The sequence below is a fragment of the Diospyros lotus genome, chromosome 3, assembly GCF_014633365.1.
Source record: "Diospyros lotus cultivar Yz01 chromosome 3, ASM1463336v1, whole genome shotgun sequence".
Classification (NCBI taxonomy): Eukaryota; Viridiplantae; Streptophyta; class Magnoliopsida; order Ericales; family Ebenaceae; genus Diospyros; species Diospyros lotus.
In genome coordinates, this window is record NC_068340.1 from 2,951,452 (window position 1) to 2,977,389 (window position 25,938).

The window sequence follows — 25,938 nt, forward strand, 5'->3', positions numbered from 1 at the left end:
ATGATTAAATTGACTCGAAATTACATAGTTCAGGGTATAATTAAAAAAAATAAATTAAATATTTAAATAAAAAAATACAAATATAAAGATAAAAATGTATACTTGGCACCCTCTATTTTAAAGTAAAAAATTATGTCATAATGAAGAATATTTGGACCAGGATGTAATTATATAAATTTGACGGGATCAATGACGATATGTTTAGGTTGAAAGAACAATCTAAATTCTGGAACAATGATCTTATGTACAAAATATATTCATAAATGAGGAGTTAAAGAGATAACACTTTGACGCAAAGGAATAATGGGTCAAGTCTGAGATGAGGTGTGGGTAGAAAGTCTTTGTATTGAGGGTCCTAAGTACACCTGCTTAGTTGCCCATTCAATTTCCCTGTTTGGAATCAATTAATTCTATTTTTATTTTTTATGTTTGGAATAAAAGATTATAAATTTAATTTGATAGCATTTTTTTTTCTATAATTGAAAATATATTAACAAAATAAATAACACTATATACAATCAGCACAACAACACAAACAATGAGAAAAGTGAACGCACACTAGAAATAAACGATATGACTCTATATTCCAGAAATTAAGAAGTCTAGAACATATAAAACACTATCGAATATATTTCGAAAAGGTATTTAATGTAAATCAAAACTAACTCCTATAATGATCGAGAAAACTAGATAATAAAAAAATTATTTCAAACCGTGTTTGAATTAAGTGAATCAGTTGAGATTTCACGTGTTTCTAATAACAAAAATATTGATTGTTAAGGTCATGTCATAAGAAATAAATCAGACCTCATAACATTATATTATCTTAAAATCAGACTTTAATTTTATAGAATTCAACCGTATAAAATTCTCCCCTTTTTTTTTCTTTTTGAAAATCAAATGAAGGTAAAGTAATTAATTTTGTTTAAATATTGAATTTGTAGTTTAATTAATAATAATTGGGCAATGGTGGCTGACAGTTGATCTGGAAATTCAACGGGAAGGAAAGAATGGCGGTGGCATTTCCGTCATTTCCGAGGACCAGCTCAGATTGAAGCGTTACGCTGTCCGAACGGATCGAGAAAATATCCCCAAAATTTTAAAAACGCGGTGGCGTTTCCGTAATTTTCCAGGACTACGAGGGTTGTTAAACAACTCAAAGCCAAAGGCATTCTGTACATATAGCGTCCCGTCTTTTTTCTTTCTTCCGCGTCGCTGCAAAATCAAACCCCCAATCGGTTCGTCGTTGCCCCACCGCCACGCTTCCGCACCGCTCTCTCTCGAGAAAGTGCTAGGGTTTGGTTGCGAGAGAGACACAGAGAGAGAGAGAGAGAGAGAGATGGGGCAACAGTCGCTGATCTACAGCTTCGTGTCGAGAGGAACGATGATTCTGGCGGAGTACACGGAATTCACCGGCAACTTCACGAGCATCGCTTCTCAGTGCCTCCAGAAACTCCCTGCCTCCAACAACAAGTTCACGTATAACTGCGATGGCCACACCTTCAACTACCTCGTCGAAGACGGCTTCAGTAAACTCTATTAGTCCTCTTTCAGATTCCTCTACTGTCGGTTTTCCTTAACGTCTGATCTAGGTCTTTGATATGTTATTTAATCTGGTTACAGTAGTACTTCATGATTTGATGGTCCGATTCTTTAACCTGATGATCGGCTGTAGTTTTGCTCCAATTTGCCTTTATTTTTGAAGCTATTTGTGGATCCGCCGCTTGGTTACTAAGAAAAAGCGTAGAAAAATCATGGATTAGAATTTCCGATGAATCGGTTCTCGGAAAATACAATTTTCTCAAACAAAAAAAATCAAAATTTTGCATCAGCCGAGCCTGCTGCTGTGTTTTCCTTCGCCCGTTGAACTTTGCAGTTCTCTTAAAAACTGAGACAAGAATAAAACATGGGTTAATGATCTAAATTCTTAGTTTTCTCAACTGGGTACATTTTCGCAACCTCAATTTGTGCTTAAGTGCAGATATTTAGTTTATGTCATTATGGATCTATGATTTCCGAGGTTCCTTTCCTGTTTGTAAGGGATAATAGTTATTTTTGAGCATACGGTGGTGAGTGAGGTTTGTGCGGATCACTGTCGTACGGATAAACATTGTTTTACGTTGATACCTTTGATCAGAATAGGGGTGATGAAAGAGTGATTGTAGTCCACTGAATACTGTACAGCATGCCGAAGATTACCTTAATTTTACTTCAATTGCTATCGATATTGCGTTATGGATCCAATCACTTGAGAACTGTTTAAGTGTAAGCTGATTATAGTTTATGTGTGTATGTGATTTTCCCAGATGTTTCTATGGAGGATCTATTGTTTCAATACATTAATTGCTAACAAAGTTTTAAGAGTATAATTATCAAAAAAGAAAAGGAATGACTGTATTATTTGCTTTTACTGTTGCTGTGCATCTATTTTCAAAACTGAGCAGCAATAACAACATGATTTAATCATCAAAACTTGCCCAATATGTCAAAAGTTACTTTTATGTTACATCATTTGTTCACTATTCCCTTTTTGGCATCTGTGATCTTGCCTCATAAATTGTTTTAAGTATTGTTCAAGTTATAATGCATGCAAGGTTGTGATTTTTGCAGCATATTATCCACCATTGTGAAATAAAAAATTAACATAGAGAGTTATAGGTTTGGATATTTATTACCAGAAACAAATGGTTTGCCATTGATTGATTGTGATTTGATTGGGTCTTGAGTTTTTTGAGCGGCAGTGCTTATTGTTCTTTTAATGTTCTGTTTTCAGTGTAGGGTGGTGAATATTATTGGTTGTTGAAAATACAATTCTTACTCTTATCCCTTGTTGAAACCTAAATTTGGTTGACATTAGTTGCTTCAGGTACTTGAGATGTGTTGCATTGTGGGCGTACCATAGTCTTCTTGTTGTAGCATTTGGCTTGAATAGGGGGAGTAAGTGTTACATTTATGGGTTGCAGTTACATATCTGTACTGATGTGATGGAATTAAGTTTTATGCTTAGGTTGGGTTGATGGATTACCAAGAATATTGCAATTGATTGTGGTTTATACTCTTTTAGTTGTTGAAACATAAGATTCTCTGTTGTTAGAACCTAAATTTTGTTGATGGTAGTCACTTAAAGTAGTTTAATGTGCTATATTTTTCTTGTGTGTGTCACCTTGCTTGAATTGGGAATGTGTATGGAAATTGATGAGTTGCAAGTTGTACATTTATGGTAATACTGCTGGGTAGCATTGTTGCATGAGGTTTTCTTTCTCTTTGTTTGTTTGTTTGTTTGTTTCTATTCTCTTAGTGAACGAGAGCGATTAAAGAAAGCTTGGGGTAAACATATGACATGATCATGGATAGAGAAGATGGCGAGAGAGTAGTTTGAGGGGGGTAGGGGGTTGTTAAGTTCCAGTTATTAAGCTAATTTATAATAAGATGCCATTATTGTTGAACTGAAGTCTTACCCAGATTCTGTACTTTGCAATCTCATTCTTTGTCCAGTGAGTCAATAATCCATGCTGGTAGATTAATACATCTATGCAAGAGAGTTGAGGAGTCTTGACTTCTAATTTACTTTCAGATTATTAAGTCTTCCCTAGACCAGGGAGTACTGAAAGCTAGATTCAGGTTCTCTGAAGGTCCTTTTGACCATTGCCAGGTCTAGTGTCAGACAATGACCTGGTTCATACAAAATGTTTAGACAGTTGCTTGGTTTTTGCAAATTAATTTTTTGGGCACTTGGTTTATTTCTCTCTAGAAATTTGGCTGACTTCTTTTAAATATTGCAGCATACTGTGTTGTTGCTGTGGAATCTGTTGGCCGGCAAATTCCAATAGCATTTCTCGAGCGAATTAAGGATGACTTTACCAAGAAATATGGTGGTGGGAAAGCTGCAACAGCTGCTGCTAATAGCCTGAATAGGGAGTTTGGGTAGTCAACCTTGGCCTGTTGATTGTGTTACTTTCTGGTGAAAACAAGTTTGTCTTTGCTCTCATGCATATTTTCAAATGTCAAATTATAGGCCCAAACTTAAGGAGCAGATGCAGTACTGTGTGGATCATCCAGAAGAGGTAAGCAAGCTTGCCAAAGTGAAGGCTCAGGTTTCAGAAGTCAAAGGAGTGATGATGGAAAACATTGAGAAGGTAAGGAAAACCTAATGATTGCCAATATGCACAACCAATTGGCAAGTTATATTGGTTTTCTTCTCTGTCCATGTCAAGTTGGTTTGGTGTTCCAGTGGCGCATCATAAGATGTCTCTTTTTTTTTTTTTTTTTTTAAATTCATCATAAGATGTCTTAAAGTTGAGAAAAATGGTCTTGTGGTTTGTATTAAGAAAGCTTTGGTCTTGCAGGTTCTTGATCGAGGAGAAAAGATTGAACTTTTGGTGGATAAAACAGAGAACCTCCGTTCTCAGGTCAGTGGATTCTTTAATGTGCATTGCCACGAGGCGGCTTATCTCAAGTCTTGTTTCTCTATCTTAGTAAACGAGCTTTGGATGGGCATGTTTCTCACTTACTGGTTTTTAGTATGCAATCTAGCTATGATTGAGAATTAAATTGTTACAATAGAAAATTGGACAAGAACAAGAACTCTGAATGAGTGCGGATACTGGTAATCTCTGTTTCCCAAGATGCTAAAATGGCTCGGATAGTTCTGTCTATTTTCCCCTCACTAATAAAAGTAGTATATTTTGATTATATAAAGGGCATTTCTTCTGTTGATTTGAGCTGGTAGGTTGACCGGATTTCCCTGTATTTGCTTACCCAGGGGAGATCCAATACCGTCCATCTGGTGCCTTGGTAGTTATTAATCTTTTGCTGTATAATGTTGCAGGCGCAAGATTTCAGGACTCAGGGTACGAAAATGAGGAGGAAGATGTGGTTACAGAACATGAAGGTGAAGCTTATAGTTCTCGGCATTCTAATCGCGATTATTCTGATCATAGTTTTATCGATTTGTGGCAAGAACAAATGTTAGTATAATATGGTGAGACCCACATGCTTTCCTTAGGATAATCATTAGCCAAACTCCCAAAATATCATTGTTCTCCCGCTGTCTTTCTCTACAAGTCTAGTATTCTTTTTGGTGTCATGTTTTGATTTGCATTTTGTTTTGGTTTGTATTTTTTTTTTCCCTGTACTCTACCCTTACCCATATGCTATTATTAGTTGTGTACCCTTAAGACGGTGCTTGTATAGTTTGTGCTCCCGAATTCTTTAAAATACACTATAGTCTCTTAATGTGTGGAATTTGATAAAGTTGCATTTTTATAAATTTGCCTTCTCTTTTCCTGTCTCTTATACGTCTGCCAAGAGAGAAACGTAAAAGTGAAGATAGCTTTCGAAATGTTGGGGTTGGGACGCTGATGGCACAACTGGAAAGCACGGTTTATGATGTGCTTCGGCCTTCAACACAATCTATTGTTACAACGGGTATACTAATACCATGCTTATAAGCTCATATCGTAACAGAGGCCCCCATAGGTTTTCTTCCATTGAAGAACAGAATCTAGACTGCTTGTTATGCCAGACAACAGCGTTGGACATATTACAACTGCTTTGTAGGTCGGTCCCATCCCGTTGCATGGATCATAGGGTTTTAAGTGAGTGGATGGGATTGACGACACTACCAAAGATGTCCCTATCCCCACCCGCCTTCACCGCTTCTCAATGTTGCTTTCAACTTCCACTCGGAAACACTTATTTTTTTATATATTGGAATAAAAAGGCAAAAGTTCACTTGGAAAGTCTTATAAAAAAAAAAGTCGGGAATTGACCAAAGAAAATGAACTCATTAATCCTACAATGTTGCCAACAAAGTTGCTCACCCCAACCAACCAAGACACGTGGTGGGAAAACCTAAGCATTAACCTCATACCACTAGGCAACCACCCCCTTATAGATCTTATTTGTAATTTCATTGAATAATATCCCACTTCCCTCTCCCAAACAAAACATAAAAATAAAAAGGCAAAGATAGTGAAGAATATGGCTCCGTAAAAATACCATCAACTTCAAATAAAGTCATCGTCCACGAACGTCAAAGAATGAAACAAGAAGAGAACTTTGAACACTAAGAAATGTGAATAAATACAATAAATAGCACAGTTCGCGGAGTGCAGGGAGATGAAATGGACAGGAATCGAATCGGCAATTTGGCTACTTGCTCTAAGCTGAAGTGAACAATAAAAGCAAAAGAGTTAAACAAAGCTTTGCCCACATTCATTTTATATCATGGCGAAAAAGAACAAACTCAACGCTTAAAAAAGCCCTGATGAACATAAGCCATAAAATTCACTCTCTTCCAGAACAGATTTTTGGGATTACCATAATTGCTAAGACATTGCAAATATCTAACTAGAGCAAAGCACACCAAATACCAATTAAGCCTGGTTGCCACCACCACCCCTACCGCGGCCGCCCATCCTTCCACGGCCGCGGCCGTAACCTCTGCCCCCTCCTCCCCCTCCTCTTCCTCTTTCATACCCAGCAGGGCCAGCACCTGCAAAACATGTTGCAATTATCATGAAATAACATAAAATAGAAGCATTTGCAATCGGGGCATTATGAAAGTTCTGACTTTATTTTGGTGCAAGGAATGTGTGAATCATGATTCATTTAAAAGGGGCAGCAAGTGAAGTTTATTATTTGGTCAATAAGACTGCATGAACTTTCCTGATACTTTTGGTTACAACAATCTTGGAGTTAGATCAAAATGAGAACTGCAATTTGCATTAGGCTTCCATGAAGAGCATAATTACCATAGTTACCATACTGGCTACGGTACCCCCAACCTCTGCCACGCCCACCACCTCTGCCCCAGTTTGAATATCCACCATTTTCTGTCACAAGGAAAATGTAAAAGAATTATGCTCATTAGTATTTGAAATACAGCCATGTATCAATTGTATACTATGCACAGCTAAAACATGGTTCCAAGTGGCAAGAGTGATACCTTGGTAGTTTCCATATCCACCTCTGTTCCAACCCCGTCCTCTCCCTCTCCCACGACCACGCCCTCTACCATATGAATCTGGAAAACCAAATGCATATATAATTGAATAAACATAACGATGGCTTAGCAACAAACACATTTTGTTGTTCACATCACCTTCATTAACAGCATTAAAGGGCATGCGTGATTGTCTTGGTGGTGGTTGCTGCTGCTGCTGCTGATAGTTATATTGAGGTCTTGGTTGCTCCCCATATAATGGAGCTTGGTACCTGTTGACCCAAATTTCCATTCACAGATTAAGTGAACGGACCAGGGAAGAAAGGATTCACTTAGTTTGACTTAAAAAAATTGTTAGCCAACAATAAAAACACACAAAGTAGGGAATCAAAAATAGGAAAGATGCTAAACGGCTAAAAAGCCTAAAGATGTGAAATTTTGGTGGCCATAACACAAAAAAAATGCTAGATACACGCAGATATAAGAATTTCCAGATTTACTGAACCAGGCAAAAATTTTCTGCATAAGACAGAATACAGCCTACTCCTTGTGTTGCAGCCAAAATTCTTAGCTTCCAAAACAGCTACTAGAGATTTAGTATTGAAATTTACCCTGGAGAGTTCTTGTTTAGATCCTTGGTAGACAAGGTAATCGAGATCATAGAGACTTGGCGTGTCTGCTCCACACTGCATTAAACATTAATCTTCAGGTAGTGATGATGTATATTTCAAAATACAGATTTAGAGGTGATGAAGACTAGAAACGTACGGTAGAAGGCCCTCTTCAATGGGTTCCCATACATCAGTTATGCTCACTGAACTGATGTTAGTATCTTGATGCAACCGGGGAATTCTCCTCTGTTTCAGAGGAAAGAGTTGACCACTTTACTAATTGGAAAGGGGGAAAAAAAAAGCAAATACTAAGAAAAATGTCACTGAAAACAGATGGCAAACCTTTATAATCTCTGCAATGGCCACCGTCTTGCTAATTGCCTGCCCCATTGCTTTCAAGACAATTTCTCTCCCACGTTTCTCCTATATACAAAACCATGAAACCATCAACATAAATGGTTTAAGATATTACACAAACCTCTAAATTAGTTCTCATAGAAAGATTCCCTCAATATACTTGGGGCAAAAAAAGAAAAAGGGAAAAACTAAATAAAACACCAAAACTAATATGCCTTGCAACATCATCCACAGTCAATATTTCACCTTTGCTGGACAGCAGCTGGCAAGTCAATTTGCCATGGCAATGAATTACCTCCCAGAAAACTGTTCAAGACCTGCAGTAGAAAGCCACATGTATTTTTGTGGCAACCATCTTATGTCCAGAAGTATCAGAAGAGATAAGAATCAATTTTTTATATTTCCATGATTAAAATGCGCATTTTTACAGTGTTCTCACACTGCAGTAACATGAACAAATTATTCCTGCTTCCACACTACCTAGTCTGCAGAGTAAAAGGTTAACAGGGAAAGAACAATGTTTTCTCCTACTAAATCCATTACATTCTTGACCAGACCTAATGGATTTTTTAGCACAATATCCCATTCCTGCATTTAATCACGGACATTAAAAACCTACTGCAGAGCAACTTTTAGTAAAGGATTTTAAAATTGACCCACTTCTGGAGCTAGACACTTATTGGCCCATCTCCTTTTCATCCCCCTGATGGACTTCAGTAGCTTCTGTTTTCAAACTCTACATTGCAGCTTCAACAGCTCATCAGCACACACTCAATTCCACCATTCAATCATGCAATCCACTTATAAAACATGACATTTTGGGGAAATTCCTGATGTTGCCCATAATTCAATGTACCAAACCAACATTCAACCCAAACTGAATGCATAGGCCAGCACAAGAACATGCTAAACGAGATCTATTTTACCATGAGATAAGATCTTAGTGAACCATGAAGCAAAGCATACTTTTGTACCAAAATAGTTACCATGATGCTCTTTTTAAAATTTTCTCCTCCTAAAGGTATTTAAATGACAAGAAAAATAGATATAACAAATTAAGTATGGACTCTATCTTCTTGGCCTGATAAAGCAGTAAAGCACAAATGGAAAAAATTGCCTTAATGCTTTAAGAAATGTGGTTTCACATAATTAACTAAAGAAAACATATACTACACTGTATTATTTCATTAGAACACAATAATTGCAAAACAAAATCTAGGTACAGAAGTATCTTTAGTTCTAATAGTAATACACGCAACTCTACGCTTATCTTACCACATTTTAGAACACATAATATAACACATACAATACTGATTCAAGTTCCCAAGTAACACAGATCTAGATTCACCTTAAGGGTGGTCTGGTGATGCAGCCTAGAGGAAAATTAGTAAAAGGTTGGATATGTGGGAGGAGTCTGCCCCCTTGGACAGAAACCTGAAGAATTCAGATAACTGATCCGAGACAATAGAGGTTAATATCAAAAGATATTAGACTGAAATATTCTCCAAAGCTGCTCCAAAATACAGAGAAACCCCTATTTATATACCCCTCAAGGTTCTAGGTCATATTGGACTCTTAACAGACTAAATAAATGACATTTGACTGACTTTTGGACTGCTCTTAATTAAGAAAATCAACTTTCCAAGAGTCCTCAACTAAATTATTTTCCCCAGAACCAGACTCAATTAAAGGCCAACTTGCTACAAACATCTAGACTCCTTAATTTAAAAAAAAAATACTAATCATTATTCTTCATCATCTGGTCAAAAATACGCATTGATCTTATCCTAGCAACAACTAAGGTTGTCAAATATTGGTTCCTATAAGTTCACAAAATCTCAAGCCTAAATAAGTTCTGTTAAATAGCATGATGGTTCTTGAGCCAAGGTGGCCAGCAAGAAGGTCTCCCTTACAGAAAAGGCTCCTTAATTGCAGGATGCAACAAATCATATCATAAGGAAGACAGAAATAGGCAATATATACAAGATTACAAATATATTGCCAGGTATGCAACAATTTTCTATTAATCTAGAGCATATCTGACAAATGATCATGTCAAAATGTGCTCTTTAAATTCATGCAAGTCAATTTTTCATAAACGAGTTAGAGCATGCCAAACTCTTGGAAATAGAACTTGGTATCATTATGTGATACTAAATTTTTTTCATTAGCTCTGTAATTTGGTTTCAAGACTCCAGCCAAACCAATGGCCAATAATAAGAGCGACAGATTAGTAGCTTCAGCATCCACGTGAATTGTGTTCACAATCCACTCAGAAAATAACTGATTTGCTGTCATGTAGATAAATACCTTGCTCATGCTAATAACTTGGTTTGACCAATAATTTCTCAAACCAATTATGGTAGTGAACACTTCTTGATTGAGCCAGCCTCCTTGGTTGTTAAGATTAGGAGCACTTTTGATTACTCAATCAATACTTTTATCTGCCAATTCTCTCAACACTCCACACCCGAAAATCAAATAACAACAGAAATATAAAACTGTAATTAAAAACAGTAAGATAATAAGGAGAAAGACAAGATATTTATCCTAGTTCAGATTGCAGTGAGCAATCCTACATCTAGCCTTGGTCCGAGAGCAATCCACTAAAAATCCAATGAAAGATCAGTACAACTCCCTATCACACGAGCACTTCAATCATGAGATTACAAAGGCTATATAATCTAGACTTTTCTCTCCTTTTTTCCAGCTCTCATTTACAGTGAATGAATGAATCAGAATCGTGACTGACTGACTTGCCCTAAGCCTTCTATTTATAGAGGTTAGAAGGCAGTAATTACAAGGTCTTTTATTTTAGCCTACACAAAGACTAAACTAACCCTCATAATAAAAAAACCTAAGTTAGCCTCTCCCTAACTTAGAATTTCCAGCCACTTCCATTCATTCAAGGGGTCTTCTGATCTCTTAATCTTCTAGACGGATTTCTCAATGCAAAACATTAACAAATCTCCACCATTTTGCATGAGTAACTTCTAGATCCGAATCCATCAATTGCTCTCCTCTTGGACCTGCAAAACAAACTGATCATTCACAAATACAAATGTGTAAAGAGTCTCAAACAATGATGTAACTTAGACATAGGTACTGCTTTAGTGAACATATCCGTAACATTTTCTTCTCTTGCTACCTTTATCAAATCTATTTCCTTCCTTTCAAGTACTTCTTGATAAAGTGATACCTAACATCAATGTGTTTAGTTTTCTCATGGTGTGCTTGATTTTTAGCCAAGTGTATAGCATTTTGGCTATCACACTTTAAGATAGTCTTAAGATCTCTCCTTAAGAGTTCACTTACTAAACCTCTCAACCATAGGCCCTCCTTTATAGCTTCTGTAATCGCTATATACTCCACCTTAGTGGTTGAGAGAGCCACTATTGATTGCAAATTAGTTTTCCAGCTTATGATAGCATTCCATAGCTTAAATACATACCCGGTAGATGACCCCCTTCTATCCAAATCTGCTTCATAGTCAGTATTAGTGAATCCTAGTATATTAGACTCATCTTTTACACTAACTGTTAACCTAGATCTCACCCTTATATGATCACTCAAACACTCAACCGAAATCTCTCCTTAATTCGCAAATGACCAGCAATCAAAAAACAAATCAAGAACCAATCAAGAACACACAATACACAAGAATTTACCCTGGTTCGGTCTTAAAGAAGACCTACATCCAGCTTGGCTTTCGCCCCCACTTTCTCCACTATCTTGACTGTTATACAAGATTACAAAGCACTCAAACTCAACTCTCACCTAGCCCAAAAACCTGAAAGCTATATAGAGTTGATACAAGAAAGATATACACTCTTCCTCACTGCTTAATCTTATCCCAAGATAACTCGCTAACTCACAAAGAAAGCATACATTAAAGTCTTCCCCACGACCTCTATTTATAAGCAAATAAGGCGGGAGACATCAACCTGACCGACTGCCCAAAGAGCAGTTACAACAACCTCGGTCAGCCCTAGAAAAAATAATAAAATCCTTCTAGAAATACAGCAGAAACATTACATGAGAATATCCCTTATATTACAAGCTTTAATCTAGAACAAATGCTTTAACACTAACTCCACCATAAACTAAAACCATGTTTATTGATCCTTTAAGGTACCTAAATATCCACTTAACAATAGCCCAATGCTCCTTACCCGGATTAGCCATAAACCTGCTAGCAACACTCATAGCATGGGCTAAATTTGTCCTAGTACACACCATACAATACATGAGGCTACCTACAGCATTAGAGTCAGGTATCTTGTTCATTTCTCTCATGCTCTCTTCATCACTAGATGATTAATTGCGGCATAGCTTAAAATGTTGTGCAAAGGGAACATTTACCTCCTTTGCATCATGCATTTAAAATCTCTTAAATCACTTTCTCTAGGTATGCCTTTTGGGATAGCAGGATTAACCTCTCTTGTCTATTCCTTATTATTTCAATCCCTAAAATCTTTCTAGCTTCCCCTAGCTCCTTCATCTCAAAAGCTGATTTTAATTGCAGCTTTAACCTATGAATTTCCTCAACTAATTGACTAACAATCAGCATGTCATCCACATAAAGAAGGAGATAGGTAGAGATTTTAGATGAAATATGCTTAACATAGACACAACAATCAAAGGCACTTCTCTTGAAGCCTTGGTTGATCATGAATGTATCAAATTTTATATACCACTGTCTAGGGGATTGCTTAAGTCCATATAAAGACTTCTTTAGCAAGCATACTTGCTCCTTACTCCTAACCTCAAATCCCTTCGGTTGATCCATTAGAATATCCTCTTCTAACTCACCATGCGCAGTCATAGCAAGAAAGATTCTAATCGAGGTATGTCTTACTACTTGTAAAAAAACTTCATTAAAATCCACCCCAGCAACTTGGGTGAATCCCCTTGCTACAAACCTAGCTTTATACCTATTTTTTGCTCCTTACATGCCCTCTCTTTAATTATCAACCAAAACCCAAGTCTTATTCTTATTTAGAGATACCATTTCCGATTTCATGGCATCCAACCATAATTTGGAATCCTTTGATCTCACAGCCCTTCATATGAAAAAGGTTCATCTCTAGCTGTCTCTTCTGCACTTAACAGGGCACAGGAGACTAAATCAGAATACCCATACCTTATAGGAGGTCTAACCTCCCTCATTTGCCTATCCCTTGCCACTTTGTACCTTCCTACACTAGGGGAACTATCCGAACCTGAAGGTCCAGCACTACCTGAAGGCTGGAACCTCTCAGAACTTGAGGGATCATCACTGCCACTTTGTTGAAAGCTATCTACGGTAGGGGAATCAGGATCAGCATCATGCTGGTCCATAGACATAGGAAAATCAGCACTGCCAGTGTGCTGGTCTGCTGCCAAATCCATGGGATTATCCATGGCAGCATCCTGGACTTGCTGTTCCATCTCAACAGCCTTGGCTTTTCCTTTCCTATCCTTTTGAAGATCTACCTTATCAACCTTTAAGAAAGAATCCTCACTGAAAGTCACATCCCTACTTACTGGCAATCCTTCTTCTAGGGCCCATCTTATATCCCTTAACCCCGGTTGGATAACCTATAAATAGACTCCTTTTGCCTCTAGGCTCCAATTTCCCTTGCTTAACATGTGTATAAGCAATGCAGCCAAATACCCTTAGATGCTCTAAGCTTGGCTTATGGCCATTCCATACTTCATAGGGTGTTTTAAACCCTATTGCAGCCGAAGCTGATCTATTAATTACATAGGCAGCTGTTGTAACAGCTTAGCCCCAAAATGATTTGGATAACCTAGCATGGATTAACATGCATCTCACCCTTTCTAAAAGGATCTTATTCATTCTCTCAGCTAGGCCATTTTGCTTAGGGTTATCCAGGACTGTTAAAATGCCTAAGGATGCCATTTTCTTTACACATTTGGGAAAATTCTTTGTTACAAAACTCAAGTCCATTATCTGTCCTAATGACCTTGAATTTCATACCTTTTTTATTCTCTATTAAGGTTTTCCAGGTTTTAAATGCTTCAAAAGTTCCATCTTTTGATTTTATTACATATACACAAACCATCTAGAGAAGTCATCTATGATTGAAAAAAAATACCTTGCCCCACCATGTGTTAAAGATTGACTAGGGCCCCAAAAATCTGGATGAATATATTCTAGAGGGGCTTTAGATATGTGGTTTGCTTTCTTAGAGAATTTTACCTTAGAAGACTTACCAAAAATACATGTCTCACATTGGTCCAAATCTGTTAAATTTCCAGCCCATAGGATACCTTGTTTGGTCAGTTCTTTAAGGCCTTGCTCACTTATGTGAGCCATCCTATAGTGCCACAACTTTGTTTGATCATAGGTTTTATTTTCACTTATAGCTGCCTCACCACTTAAAGTGGTTGCTTGCAGCACATATATCCCATTGTGAAGGGCAGCTTTCATGCATATAAGGGCCCCTTTGATACCCTTAATACTCCACCATGCCCTTTATAGGAATGACCACTCTTATCCAATTCTCCTAGGGATATTAAGTTCCTTTTTAAATCTTGAACATACCTAACAGATTTTAAAGTTTTTACCAATCCATCATGCATCCTCAATTTTATGTCTCCTATCCCTTTTATAATACACTCATGGTTGTCCCCTAACATCACCTTTCCACCACCTACATCTTTATAATTTAGAAACCATTCTCTATGGGATGTCACGTGAAAAGAACAACCTGAGTCTAAAACCCACATATCCTTATCTTCTAGGCAAGATGCAACCAATGCATCTGCACTATCATAGTCATATTCACATAGGGAGGATGAAATTTCAGAATTTGATTTTTCTTTAAATTCTTTCTCTCTCTTAGGGCAGAATTTCTTAATATGACCCTCTTCTTGGCAATGATAACATTTAATCTGTTTCCTACCATTCTTAGACTTGGACCTAGACTTCCCCCTAGACTTAAATTCTCTCTTTTCAGTCCTACTTCTAGCAGCTAGGACATCCCCGGCTAAACCTTTCCCTTCTAATTTTTGCTGCAACTCCTTAGAGTTCAATGCCCCAAAAACATCTTCTAGGGATAATTTTTCCCTACCATGTTTTAATATATCAACAAATGTTTCATATGTTCTTGGCAAAGAATGCAATAATACATGGGCTTTATCTTCCTCATCATGGTTAATATCAATGTTTTCTAAGTCAAGACATAGTTTATTAAACTCATCTATGTGATTTTATAGTTTCTGCCCTTCTCGCATTTTAAATGTGAAAAACTTTGCCTTTAAATACAGCCTATTTGACAGAGTTTTGTCATGTAAAGACTCTCTAATTTAGACCATAAAGCCTCAGCCATTTCCATCCTTGAAACTTCCCTAAGAACTTTATCTCCTAAACTTAGAATTAAAGTATTATAGGCCCTTTTGTTGATTTCTTTCCTGCGCTCACTGTGGTCATTTTTCTGTTCTTCAGTGGCATTCTTGGGCAATTTCTTTTCTGCCTCTAAGGCTTCTTCTAATCCCAAGTTTCCCAACCGCGCCCTCATCTTAATTTTCCGTAGACTGAAATCATTAGAACCATCAAATTTCTCTATGTCATATCTAGCGGAAGAGGGTGCGGAAGCCATAACAGGGATTACGACTAGAGATTTCTAGGGTTCTTGGCAGTTCTTGAAAGAGTTCTTGGCACTGATACCAATCTGTTAAGATTAGGATCACTTTTGATCACTCAATCAATACTTTATTTGCCAATTCTCTCAACACTCCTCACCCGAAAATCAAACAACAGCAGAAATATAAAACTGTAATTGAAAACAGTAAGATAATAAGGAGAAAGACAACCAAACCACAAGAAGAGACAAGATATTTATCCTGGTTCAGATTGCAGAGAGCAATCCTACATCCAGCCTTGGTCCGAGGGCAATCCACTAGAAATCCAATGAAAGATCAGTACAAGAACTCCCTCTCACACGAGCACTTCAATCACGAGATTACAAAGGCTATCTAATCTAGACTTTCCTCTCCTTTTTTTTCCAGCACTTGTTTATAGTGAATGAATGAATCAGAATTCGTGACTGACTGACTCGCCCTAATCCTTCTATTTATAGAGGTTAGAAGGCGGTAATTACAAGGTCTCTTATTTTAGCCTACACAAAGACTAAACTAACCCTTATAATAAAACACCTAAGTTAGCCTCTCCCTAACTTAGAATTTCCAGCCGCTTCCATTCATTCAAGGGTCTTCTGATCTATTAATCTTCTAGACAGATTTCTCAATGCAAAACATTAACATTGGTCCCTCTAAAAATCTTCAAACTCCGTTGGTGTAAAGTCAATCCTTAAAATCACGTTGCTCACCCCCAAGTGGCTGGCTCTTCCTACTTCTTAGCCACTTGATACCATAAGTAAGCCACTAATGGCTCCTGTTCCAGATTATGGTTTTGTATAACTCAAAGAATTGCCTCTCTCCCAATCCAAACAATAAGATCCTCACGCCCATTGAAACAAGGAAAAAATCAATTTCACCATACTTCTTAAAACTGTTCCTTCATGGGCTCATGATCCCTAGGGTTAACTTCCTCATTGATTGTAGGAAAGGCCTCAAGAGTGAGGGTAATAGCATATGCAAGGTCGTTTACTTAAGCATTAACTGTAAGTACCAGTTGCCACAAGCTCCTTATTAACCTTGCTTCAATTTGCTGAAGCTGCGTATGATCATTGCCACCTATCCTAGGCCCCAAGCTCCAATACCACAATGCCAGACTCTTGGAAATAGAACTTGACTTAACCTCTAGTTCTTTCTACTGCGAATAACACGTGAAGAGGGCATAACTCAGAAGGTATTCAAATAGATTAAGACTCATAATGGAATTCCTTGTGTGGAAATTTCTCTGATCCTTTATTTATTTCTGACTACATACATGTCCAACACTGCACCTACAGAAACAAATAAACTAATAGACAAAGCATAAAGTCGAGCTACAGGAACTAACAAAACAAAAGTCAGACTAACAAACTAATTTACAAAAGACTTATCAATTAGCATTACAACCAACTCGTAACTTTTAATGCAATTGCTTAGTCCAAGTCGAATTGGATACAGGACACAGCAAAACTAAATCAATAAAGCCATCACTGTTGCCTTTGCCTTCCATTGACCAAATATTACCACACCACAGTCACTCTCTTTCTGTTTGATATCCAGCAAACCAAAATGACGCAGTCACCGATCAAGACTCGGCCCAAGGCCGACCCAACCAAAACCGGAACAATATCACCAAAATAGTAGTTCCATAATGTTATTTTAATACTTCTTAAGTTTTAGAATTCTACTTGATTTAGGATTCTACTTTATATTTCTACTTGATTTAGGATTCTATTTCATGTTTCTATTTGATTTGGGATTCTACTTCATGTTTGATTAGGGTTTTATTTTTATTAGGATTCCAGTTAACTTTTATTTATGATTTATTTCTATTAGGATTCTTGTTGGATTTTGTTTTCCAAATATTAGATGGATTTGGATTAGCCAAATACTATAAATATGTCTAGGATCTAGAGTTTGTAATCAAATTTTTCTTAATCAAATTTCAACAACCTATTTGGGTTTTCTTAGCAAAACAGTCTTGTTTTTGCGTCTTCTTGAAAGCCAAACTTCAGCCATTAAAGTTTGCTCTTTCAAGAGTTTATTTTGGTGTATTTTTTCACACACGCGTTACACACTGCGTCAGGTGGTATCATAGCGGTTCATCAACCAATCAGATGGTCAATCTTGAAGGTAACGGTAGCAACCAGCCTCGTGACGGTGATCGGGGGCTGCCCGCAGTTTGGAGAGCAATCGAAGAACAACGGGAAATAACTCGTACAATGGAGCAGCAATTGGAGCGAATCCGCAACCAATTGGGCGTTTTACAACGAGTTAAGGATAATCGGAACCGGACTAATGGCGTGAATCAAGCCGGCTATGTCAAACCGGGAAGACCAGCCATTAATCATGTCCTCATTAATCCTAGAAGACCAATGATGGATGATAGCGACGATGAGGATGATCTTGGTTGTATGATAGCCAACCCTAGTGGTAAAAGGGTTAGGAGGAATGCGCAGCAATACAACCATTGGGGAAACAATGAGTATAAACTAAAGAATGGCTTTTTGATGAGTTTGGAGCTTGATTTGGAAGATTATGTTGTCCCAACAACCTCAACGTTTGCAAACTCAGGTCTAATTTATGCTGCTAACATAACAGAAACTCCAAGGTTGTTAACTCATATTGGGGTATTTTTTAGTTCCGATGGCTCAAGCATTGCTTCGCATCCCAAGGATGGTGGCGTTTCTTCTGATCGACTTGCGACTGTAAAGGAGATGGAGGTCATGGTAGCAAATCCTTCTACAGTTTATTCAAGCTCTGGCATGGTTGAATCAAAGGCAATAGGAACATATTCACCTTCACGATTACAAAAGCAAGATGATCACATAGGTCTCTTTGTGAATAGGGGTGTTGGATCCCCCAAGCTAGTTAACTCGGGTAGCGCAACTGCTTTCGATATTAATCTGAAATTAGATTCTGAAACTAAGAATGTTGTAGCAGCTACCACTATAGTTGATCAAGTGCCTGGACCAAAGGATGATACAAGCATCAATATTTTTAGTGATGGAGAGACTGCTGGTAGTTATGGAATAAGCCTCTATTCGAAACAGTTGCAAAATAATGCTTCTCCAGGCAAGAAAAATTTATGGATGAATTTGGAAGCTGTTGAAGAGTCAAAATCAAGAAAGCTAATGAGAGGAGAAGGACTTATGATAAGATCTATCAGATTAGAGAAGCGCTCAAAATGGAAGGTTCAACGTCCTCAATCTAACAGTAATAATACAATGGAGGCGGAAGGCAACAAACATGGTGATGGTTGGACCCATGCCAACAAAGATAGGGCTAAGAGGGGAAGGAATGTCTTTGCTTATGTTCCCTTAGTAGAAAAGTTCAAGTAGCAAGAAGATGTCAAACAAAAGTTGCACAAATAAGAAGTACAAGGTGACAACTGACAAACATAGGAAGCACAAGGTATTTGAGATTGGAGATGAAATCATGATATTCTTGAAGAAGGAACGGATTCTAGCAGGAAAGCAGAATAAGTTTAAGCCAAAGAAGTATGGTCCTTACAAGATTTCAAAGAAGACCAATGACAATGCTTATGTTGTGGATTTGCCTAATCATATGGGTATTTCTAAACATTCAAAGTGGCTAATCTCTCTTCGTACTTGTCGGATGTGGATTTGTCCAAACAGAATCAAAATTCGAGGTCGAATTTTTTCTCAAGTGAAGGTGAATGACGCGGTCACCAATCAAGACTCGGCCCAAGGCCGACCCAACCAAACCGGAACAATATCACCAAAATAGTAGTGCCATAATGTTATTTTAATACTTCTTAAGTTTTAGAATTCTACTTGATTTAGGATTCTATTTTATATTTCTAGTTGATTTAGGATTCTATTTCATGTTTCTACTTGATTTAAGATTCTACTTCATGTTTGATTAGGGTTTTATTTTTATTAAGATTCCAGTTAACTTTTATTTATGATTTATTTTTATTAGGATTCTAGTTGGATTTTGTTTTCCAAATATTAGATGGATTTGGATTAGCCAAATACTATAAATATGCTTAGGATCTAGAATTTGTAATCAAGTTTTTCTTAATCAAATTTCAACAACCTATTTGAGTTTTCTTAGAAAAACAGTCTTATTTTTGCGTCTTCTTGAAAGCCAAGCTTCGGCCATTGAAGTTTGCTCTTTCAAGAGTTTATTTTGGTGTGTTTTTTCACACACGCGCTACACGCTGCGTCACAAAAGCATTTCCGTTACTTTAAATTTGAATGGTTGATAGCTTTAACCAGAAGAAAGTTGCAAATCAAATGATAACTTAGTTCTTGGCAACCATGCAAGGAAGAAAAGAAGGAAAATACTATAAAACTTAATCAAGTTATGGGTTGGATCAATCTAATGAGTCAGAACCTAGCTTGAAGGGAGAAAAAAGGGCTATACGTAAATATATATAGTTATATAGACACATATGGAATACAAATCACTTGTATAGATCGTAGAATGGATATCCTTAGATCATTAGAGCAACGACAATCAATCTGAGCATGACAATGAACTTCCCAAACATCCAGCAAGTAACAAGAAACCAGCAAGGAATCCAACAAGGCTCGGAAACACTCAATGTAACCATGACCAGAACCCTGTGACTCTAGACAGTAGCTGTGATGATGTTCTTTTGGGTGTATCTAGCCAAGTTTTACCAGTAGATATTGCATATTTGAAAAATAATCCAAACAGATCCTGAATAAGAAATACAAATTGGCAAGTAAAATTTTTTAGCAAGTGCATTCAATTGTAGAAATTAAAGCCGTTGAATCATCAGGAATAGCCATAAAGCAAAACAGAAATGCTTAAATTCCCCCCAACTAAATAGAACACAGCGCCTACATTTAACTGTAGTAATAAACATATCAGGACTGCAACCTTTACAATATCCATCAAAATCCACAGCAAGGAAAACATAAATATTACCCAGAAACCCAAAAACTTTAAATGAACAAAAAAATACGGTAACATGAACGAATTACGGGCATCAAGGTCCACTGATCGAGAGAGAGAGAGAGAGAGAGAGAGAGAGAGAGAGAGAGAGGTACGAATACCACCCCCAGAAATTAAAAAAAGAAAAAAAAAAAAAACACAGCTACGATCAACTTAAGCTACATAGTTTCAGTGAATCCTAGAAAAAAAGAAAAAAAAATCTACATATTAGCCAAGGAAAAAAAAAAACAAAAGAGACCACAAGTCAAAAGGAAACTACGGAAATACAATGGCATCAAACATAACCGCATAGATTGTAACAAATGAAAACAATCGAAAAAAAAAGTGTACAAAACAGTCAATGAGGAGAAAAACAAAGGTAATGGATTGAACAAAAGAACAACAAGAGAGTACCTGAAGAAGACTGGTGGCATAACTTATGTAGTTCCTAACCAAACCCTGCGCTGTGATTCGGATCTCGTTCTCGTTTATGGGCTCCTCGGGCCTCGGTTTCTCGACCTTCTGGTACCTATCCATGGCTGTGAAGCTCAGAGAGAGACAGAGAGAGAGAGAGAAACAAAAGCAGAGAAAGATTAGGGAGAGAAAAACCCTAAAACCCTTTTGTGTGGAGTGAAAGATGGAGAGATAGAGACCAAACCTAAAGCTAACAAGAAAATAAAAATTAAAGGCTAAACCTCATCAGCCATCCGGGTCGGGTTTAGACTACGGTTTCCGGGCCGAGCAGAAAAGGGAGTCGCGTTCGTAGCGCGTGGGCGAAACCAACGGTTTAGATTGGGTAAACGTTGAGCCAATGATAAATGACGAGCAGTTCTTCCTTTGTGGCCTTCCGGGTCGGTGGTCGGTTCAAGCTGGCCCGGAGCCCATGGGCCGAGTTTCCAACCCTGGACCTGGAATCCATGGCCTTGGGCTTTGTTAACTTGATCCTGATTTGGTCTCACATCCTGATTTGGTCTCATTGATACACCTTTGTGTAATTTAAGGTATACACAAAGATATACTAATAGCATTATTCATAATAGTAATAATAACTTTTGATAATAATTGCCTTAAATGCTATCATAACTCATGGCATGAAATAATGAAATAGTAAAGTGTTCTAAGAATCAATTAGGAAATTGATTTTTTGTTAAATGGTTCGAGATACAATGCATTTGTCTTTAATCAATACAGTCGTTTATATGATACGTATGAATTATGAGTTATTATGTGTGTATGACAAATATACTTGATGCACACTTTAAAAATAATAATTGTGAATATTAATAAAATAAATTATAAAATACAAAATTAAAAAATAGTACGATGCACTAAAACTCCTTGATTATGCCGTTTCAACATTTCTAAAATATTTTTTTGTATTGAAATGTCGAAAAACACCAAAAAAGTATTTTGGATTGTTTCTGTAATTTAGAAAACGGTTCGAAATTGTTTCGTAATATTAGAAAAATATTGAAAATAAGTTTTTTATTTAAAACATATTTCCATTCACAAAGAGATTAGAGACGAGAAAAATTATGTCTTTATTTTTAGATTAAATAATTATTTTTTATAATAAAATTTATATTTATAAAAAGTCATATATATTTTTTTATTTATGTGTTTTCCTGTATCTCTGTTTCTTATTTTTTTAAAAATATAATTTTTTTATTTTTATTTTGTATTGTATCTATTTTTATACAATATAGACTAAAAGTACTTTTAAATTTCAAAAATTTGAGAATTTATATATCGCACATTGAGGTATTGCTTTTAAGTTTTTGAAATTGCTATCTAAGCCCTTATTAATAATATTTTGTGTGACAATAATAATGTATTGTACAACACATCATTATTAAATTAAATATCATATTGTTAAGTTTTAATGCTAGTAGAGGGTAAATTGGGCCCATCCAACCCACTCGAGCCCGGCCAGGGGCCCAAATATAAAAGGGCTGGGCGAGCCTTCAGCTAGCCCACTAAAAAGGGCCTCCTCTAACTTCACAATCAAATCCTTCTACCTGCTGGGAAATGCCAGACTTTTAAAATATAAAAAGATTATGCTTAAAATAAAATAAATATAATTGTTTTCTAGATTGGAAAAATAGAATATACTTATGGGAGAGTAGAAATTCGATTTCCTTGAACTAATCAAACCAAATTGAACTTATCAAATTTGTCCATTCAATTCAATATATATATATATATTTTGTATCAATTCAGTTTTTGTTAAATTTTTTCAAAGGTTTAGTTTTTTTGTTCGATTTTATCGAATTTTAGAATGATATTGTATAAAATGATGTTATTTTTTCGGTAGTGTGTTTTTTTTATCGGTTATTTCAATTTCTTCTTTTTTTTTTTTTTTTTTGTATTTTTTTTGGTTTAATTGGTTCGGTTCGATTTTTTCAATTATCAATTAGTTTAGTTTTTTGAGTTAATCGATAGGTTCGATTTGATTTTACTTCTCAATTCAGTTTAATTGGTTAGTAAATTATCGAACCGATCATTTACATACCCCTAAATATACTTAATCTCTGAAATTCTTAAGAGTTTAATTAGATCATTTGAGAAAAACTTTAGTGTTATTATACATGTTTAACTTGTGATTAAGCATAGTATTTTAAGTCTTTAGGGTACAGATCAAATGGTTGGGCCATGATAAGATAGAATTCGCACCAGTAGATCATGAGTTCGATTTTTTGTCCTGCCTAATAAGGCAAAACCTTCACATGTTATTTACCTCTCTGCTGAAATCGAGGGCACGAGCGGTGGGGGATCACGTAAGAATAATAATCTCAAGAATAGTATTTTAATAATAAATATAAATTATTAAAAAACAAAAATATATTTATTATAACAGTGAATTTAATGGGCATGGGAAATGGTAAGGAGAGTAACCAAATTGACAAAATTGTATAGATTAAATTTGTGTTAAAAATTGTATCGAATCAACTAAATAGATGTTTAAATAAAAAAAAAATGAATTGACCAAAAAAATCAAAAAAATGGAAAAAACTAAAAAATTGGTCCAAATTAACATTATTTTTTATATTTCGATTCATTCGGTTATTTGAATTTTTTTAATATAAAAACTGAATAAAATCGAAATAATTGAAATTGTCAAATTTAAAAACTAAACTAACAGTTTCGATAAGTTTATTTCGATTTAATTAAAAGTTAGCTATCCCTAAAAATGACGCAAAAAATATGTAAAAAAAAGGTAAAAGAGATGTGGTTGGGTGGTGAAAAGAGAGCTGGGCACGAATAGGCTTTGTTATTTGAGTTGGTTTGGTAACGAAAGAGACAGTTGAATCTGGCATGGGGGGCTTAGTTTAATAGACAACAAATGACAAAAGATGATGATGATGACCCACTAATTCAACCACTTTAAACGCCCTCTAATCTTTCAACTATCTTTGTGCCGGATCCGACGTTCTGCCCCCTCCTTGTGGCACCCCACCCACCGCTCAGGGAATAGAGAGAGGATCAGAGTTAGTTTTTTTTGTTGTTTAAGTAGATGAGCGGTAACTACAAGGACAGGTGTTTGATAATAATACATATATATTAAAAATTGGCAAGAATTTGAAAATTATCCTGGATATATAAGTATAGCAGATTCAGAAATCTATATTGGGAGAGATTAAAATTTTAAAAAATTAATATAATAAAATTTTTATGTAACTAAAAAATTAATATAATAAATTTTTATTAAATTTGTGCTCGACGAGATTTTAAAATAAAAAATTCATCTATAACGGAATCTACATCTATTGTGAGAGTAAATTTTCTTTCGATGTAGAGTGTCATACAATCAGTAAGGAAGTCATCATCTATTTTGTTACAAAGTAGTTGAATTCGGTTCACTTTGCTGCTATTGGATTTCTCTCTCAATGCTGAATTGAATGTGAAAACTATTATTTGAATTTGTTTGAAATTAATAATAAGATTTAGGTGGGTTTAGTTTTGAACTTATATTTTTTCACTTATAAATGGGTTATAATCAAGAGTGGAGAATTGTATATCACAAATTTGGGATGGGTTGTAAGGTTTTTTTTTTTTTAAGTTGAGGATATTATTATATTTTTTTTACACTGAAAAATTAAATCTAGTGATGAGTTGCCCTAGGCTTCAAGGCAACTCACTGGTAGATCCACCCTTGGCTACAAAGAATCGAGTCGTGATACTCTTTTCGTCCAAAATTACGACGCCAAGCTCATCATCTAAAATCTAGTTCTTTTTTCATCTTATTTTGTATAAAATTTTAGAAAAGATTTTAACGTAAGACATTTAAACCTTGAGCAAAAAATAACATAGTTTGTATATATAACACGAGATAACAATATCAAATAGGCCTAAATTTAAATCGCTATATTTTATTACTTTCATTCTATATAAAAATTTTGCTTAAATTAATCAGACATAATTGGATCATTTATCACGTTTAACAAGAAAACACCCAAAATGTAAGATTATGAACTATTATTAGAGAATAATGAATCTCAACTTGCCACATGTTCTTATCCCTAGCAGTAAAGGCAGTGACATGTATCCTCCTATCTAATATAAATATAAAAAATAAGTTAACGGATTTAATTCATATTTTTTAATCTTAGAAGATTTAAAACGGATTTGAAAGATTCATTGTTATCCTAACCCAACCCATAAAATCATCCATCAAGTTTGTAACTACCAAGTTCAAAAATTTTAAAAATAACATTAAATATCTCGTCTGGCTCAACTTATATAAAGAATAGGACTTTCATAAGTGAATTCATTTTACTCATTTTATCCCGTACATACCATTAAATATTTCTTACGAATTTGAGTGTCGAAAAGACTAATGAATCTGACCACTATCAACATCACTCCGCAAGAAGGAAGGATTGAATTAGGTTGAAAGAAGCAACATTTGGAGTTACAGAATTAGTTGTCATAGAAGTAGGTGAAAGTCAACAGTAAGTGTTTGCCTTAAGGTCTTGATGATGATGATGAATGATCCTTCTCATTGTGTGGTTGACTTAATCTACAACCTAATTGTCTGTGACGTATGGGCAATACCAACGATTTGGACTCCTCAAGAAGAAGAGAGGAGAAGAGGATGTTAGGTGTGAGAATTTCAAGTTTCAGTTATAACCACAATAGCTGTTAGGTTTCTTCTTCCCTTTTTCTATTGACAGGGTGAGTACAATTTACTAATTATATATTCTACCAAAACCCCAAAATGAATATATAATTATGATGAAGGGTAAAATAGTAAAAATATGTAATACAAAGTGAAAATATAGGAGCCCAAAACATAAATTGTGAGTCACATGACGTGAAAATTACTCGAATCATAAATAACAAATATTTATGTTAGGATTTAGGATGAAAACTAAATTACAGTTAAACTATCAAACACACAAATAAATACAAAAAATATGTGAAAAACTTAGATAAAAAAATTACAGGCAAAAAAAATAAAATATTACTACG

General features: G+C 35.8%; 2 protein-coding genes across 2 annotated transcripts; one reads left to right on the forward strand and one right to left on the reverse strand.

The window, feature by feature from the left end:
- Window positions 1-1,196: 1,196 nt before the first annotated feature.
- Window positions 1,197-5,282, forward strand: LOC127797066 (vesicle-associated membrane protein 725-like). The gene is made up of 5 exons (XM_052329564.1): window positions 1,197-1,529; window positions 3,783-3,924; window positions 4,016-4,136; window positions 4,347-4,409; window positions 4,829-5,282. Exons 1-5 carry the CDS (start codon window positions 1,340-1,342, stop codon window positions 4,970-4,972), a joined length of 660 nt encoding a protein of 219 aa, XP_052185524.1. The 5' UTR covers window positions 1,197-1,339; the 3' UTR covers window positions 4,973-5,282.
- An 881-nt stretch (window positions 5,283-6,163) lies between these two features.
- LOC127797065 (uncharacterized) lies at window positions 6,164-21,121 on the reverse strand. Its single transcript, XM_052329562.1, has 8 exons — window positions 20,881-21,121; window positions 7,900-7,980; window positions 7,715-7,803; window positions 7,558-7,632; window positions 7,106-7,218; window positions 6,950-7,027; window positions 6,756-6,836; window positions 6,164-6,496 (listed from the first exon to the last, which is right to left on the reverse strand). Exons 1-8 carry the CDS (start codon window positions 21,001-21,003, stop codon window positions 6,378-6,380), a joined length of 759 nt encoding a protein of 252 aa, XP_052185522.1. The 5' UTR covers window positions 21,004-21,121; the 3' UTR covers window positions 6,164-6,377.
- Between the last annotated feature and the right edge of the window lie 4,817 nt (window positions 21,122-25,938).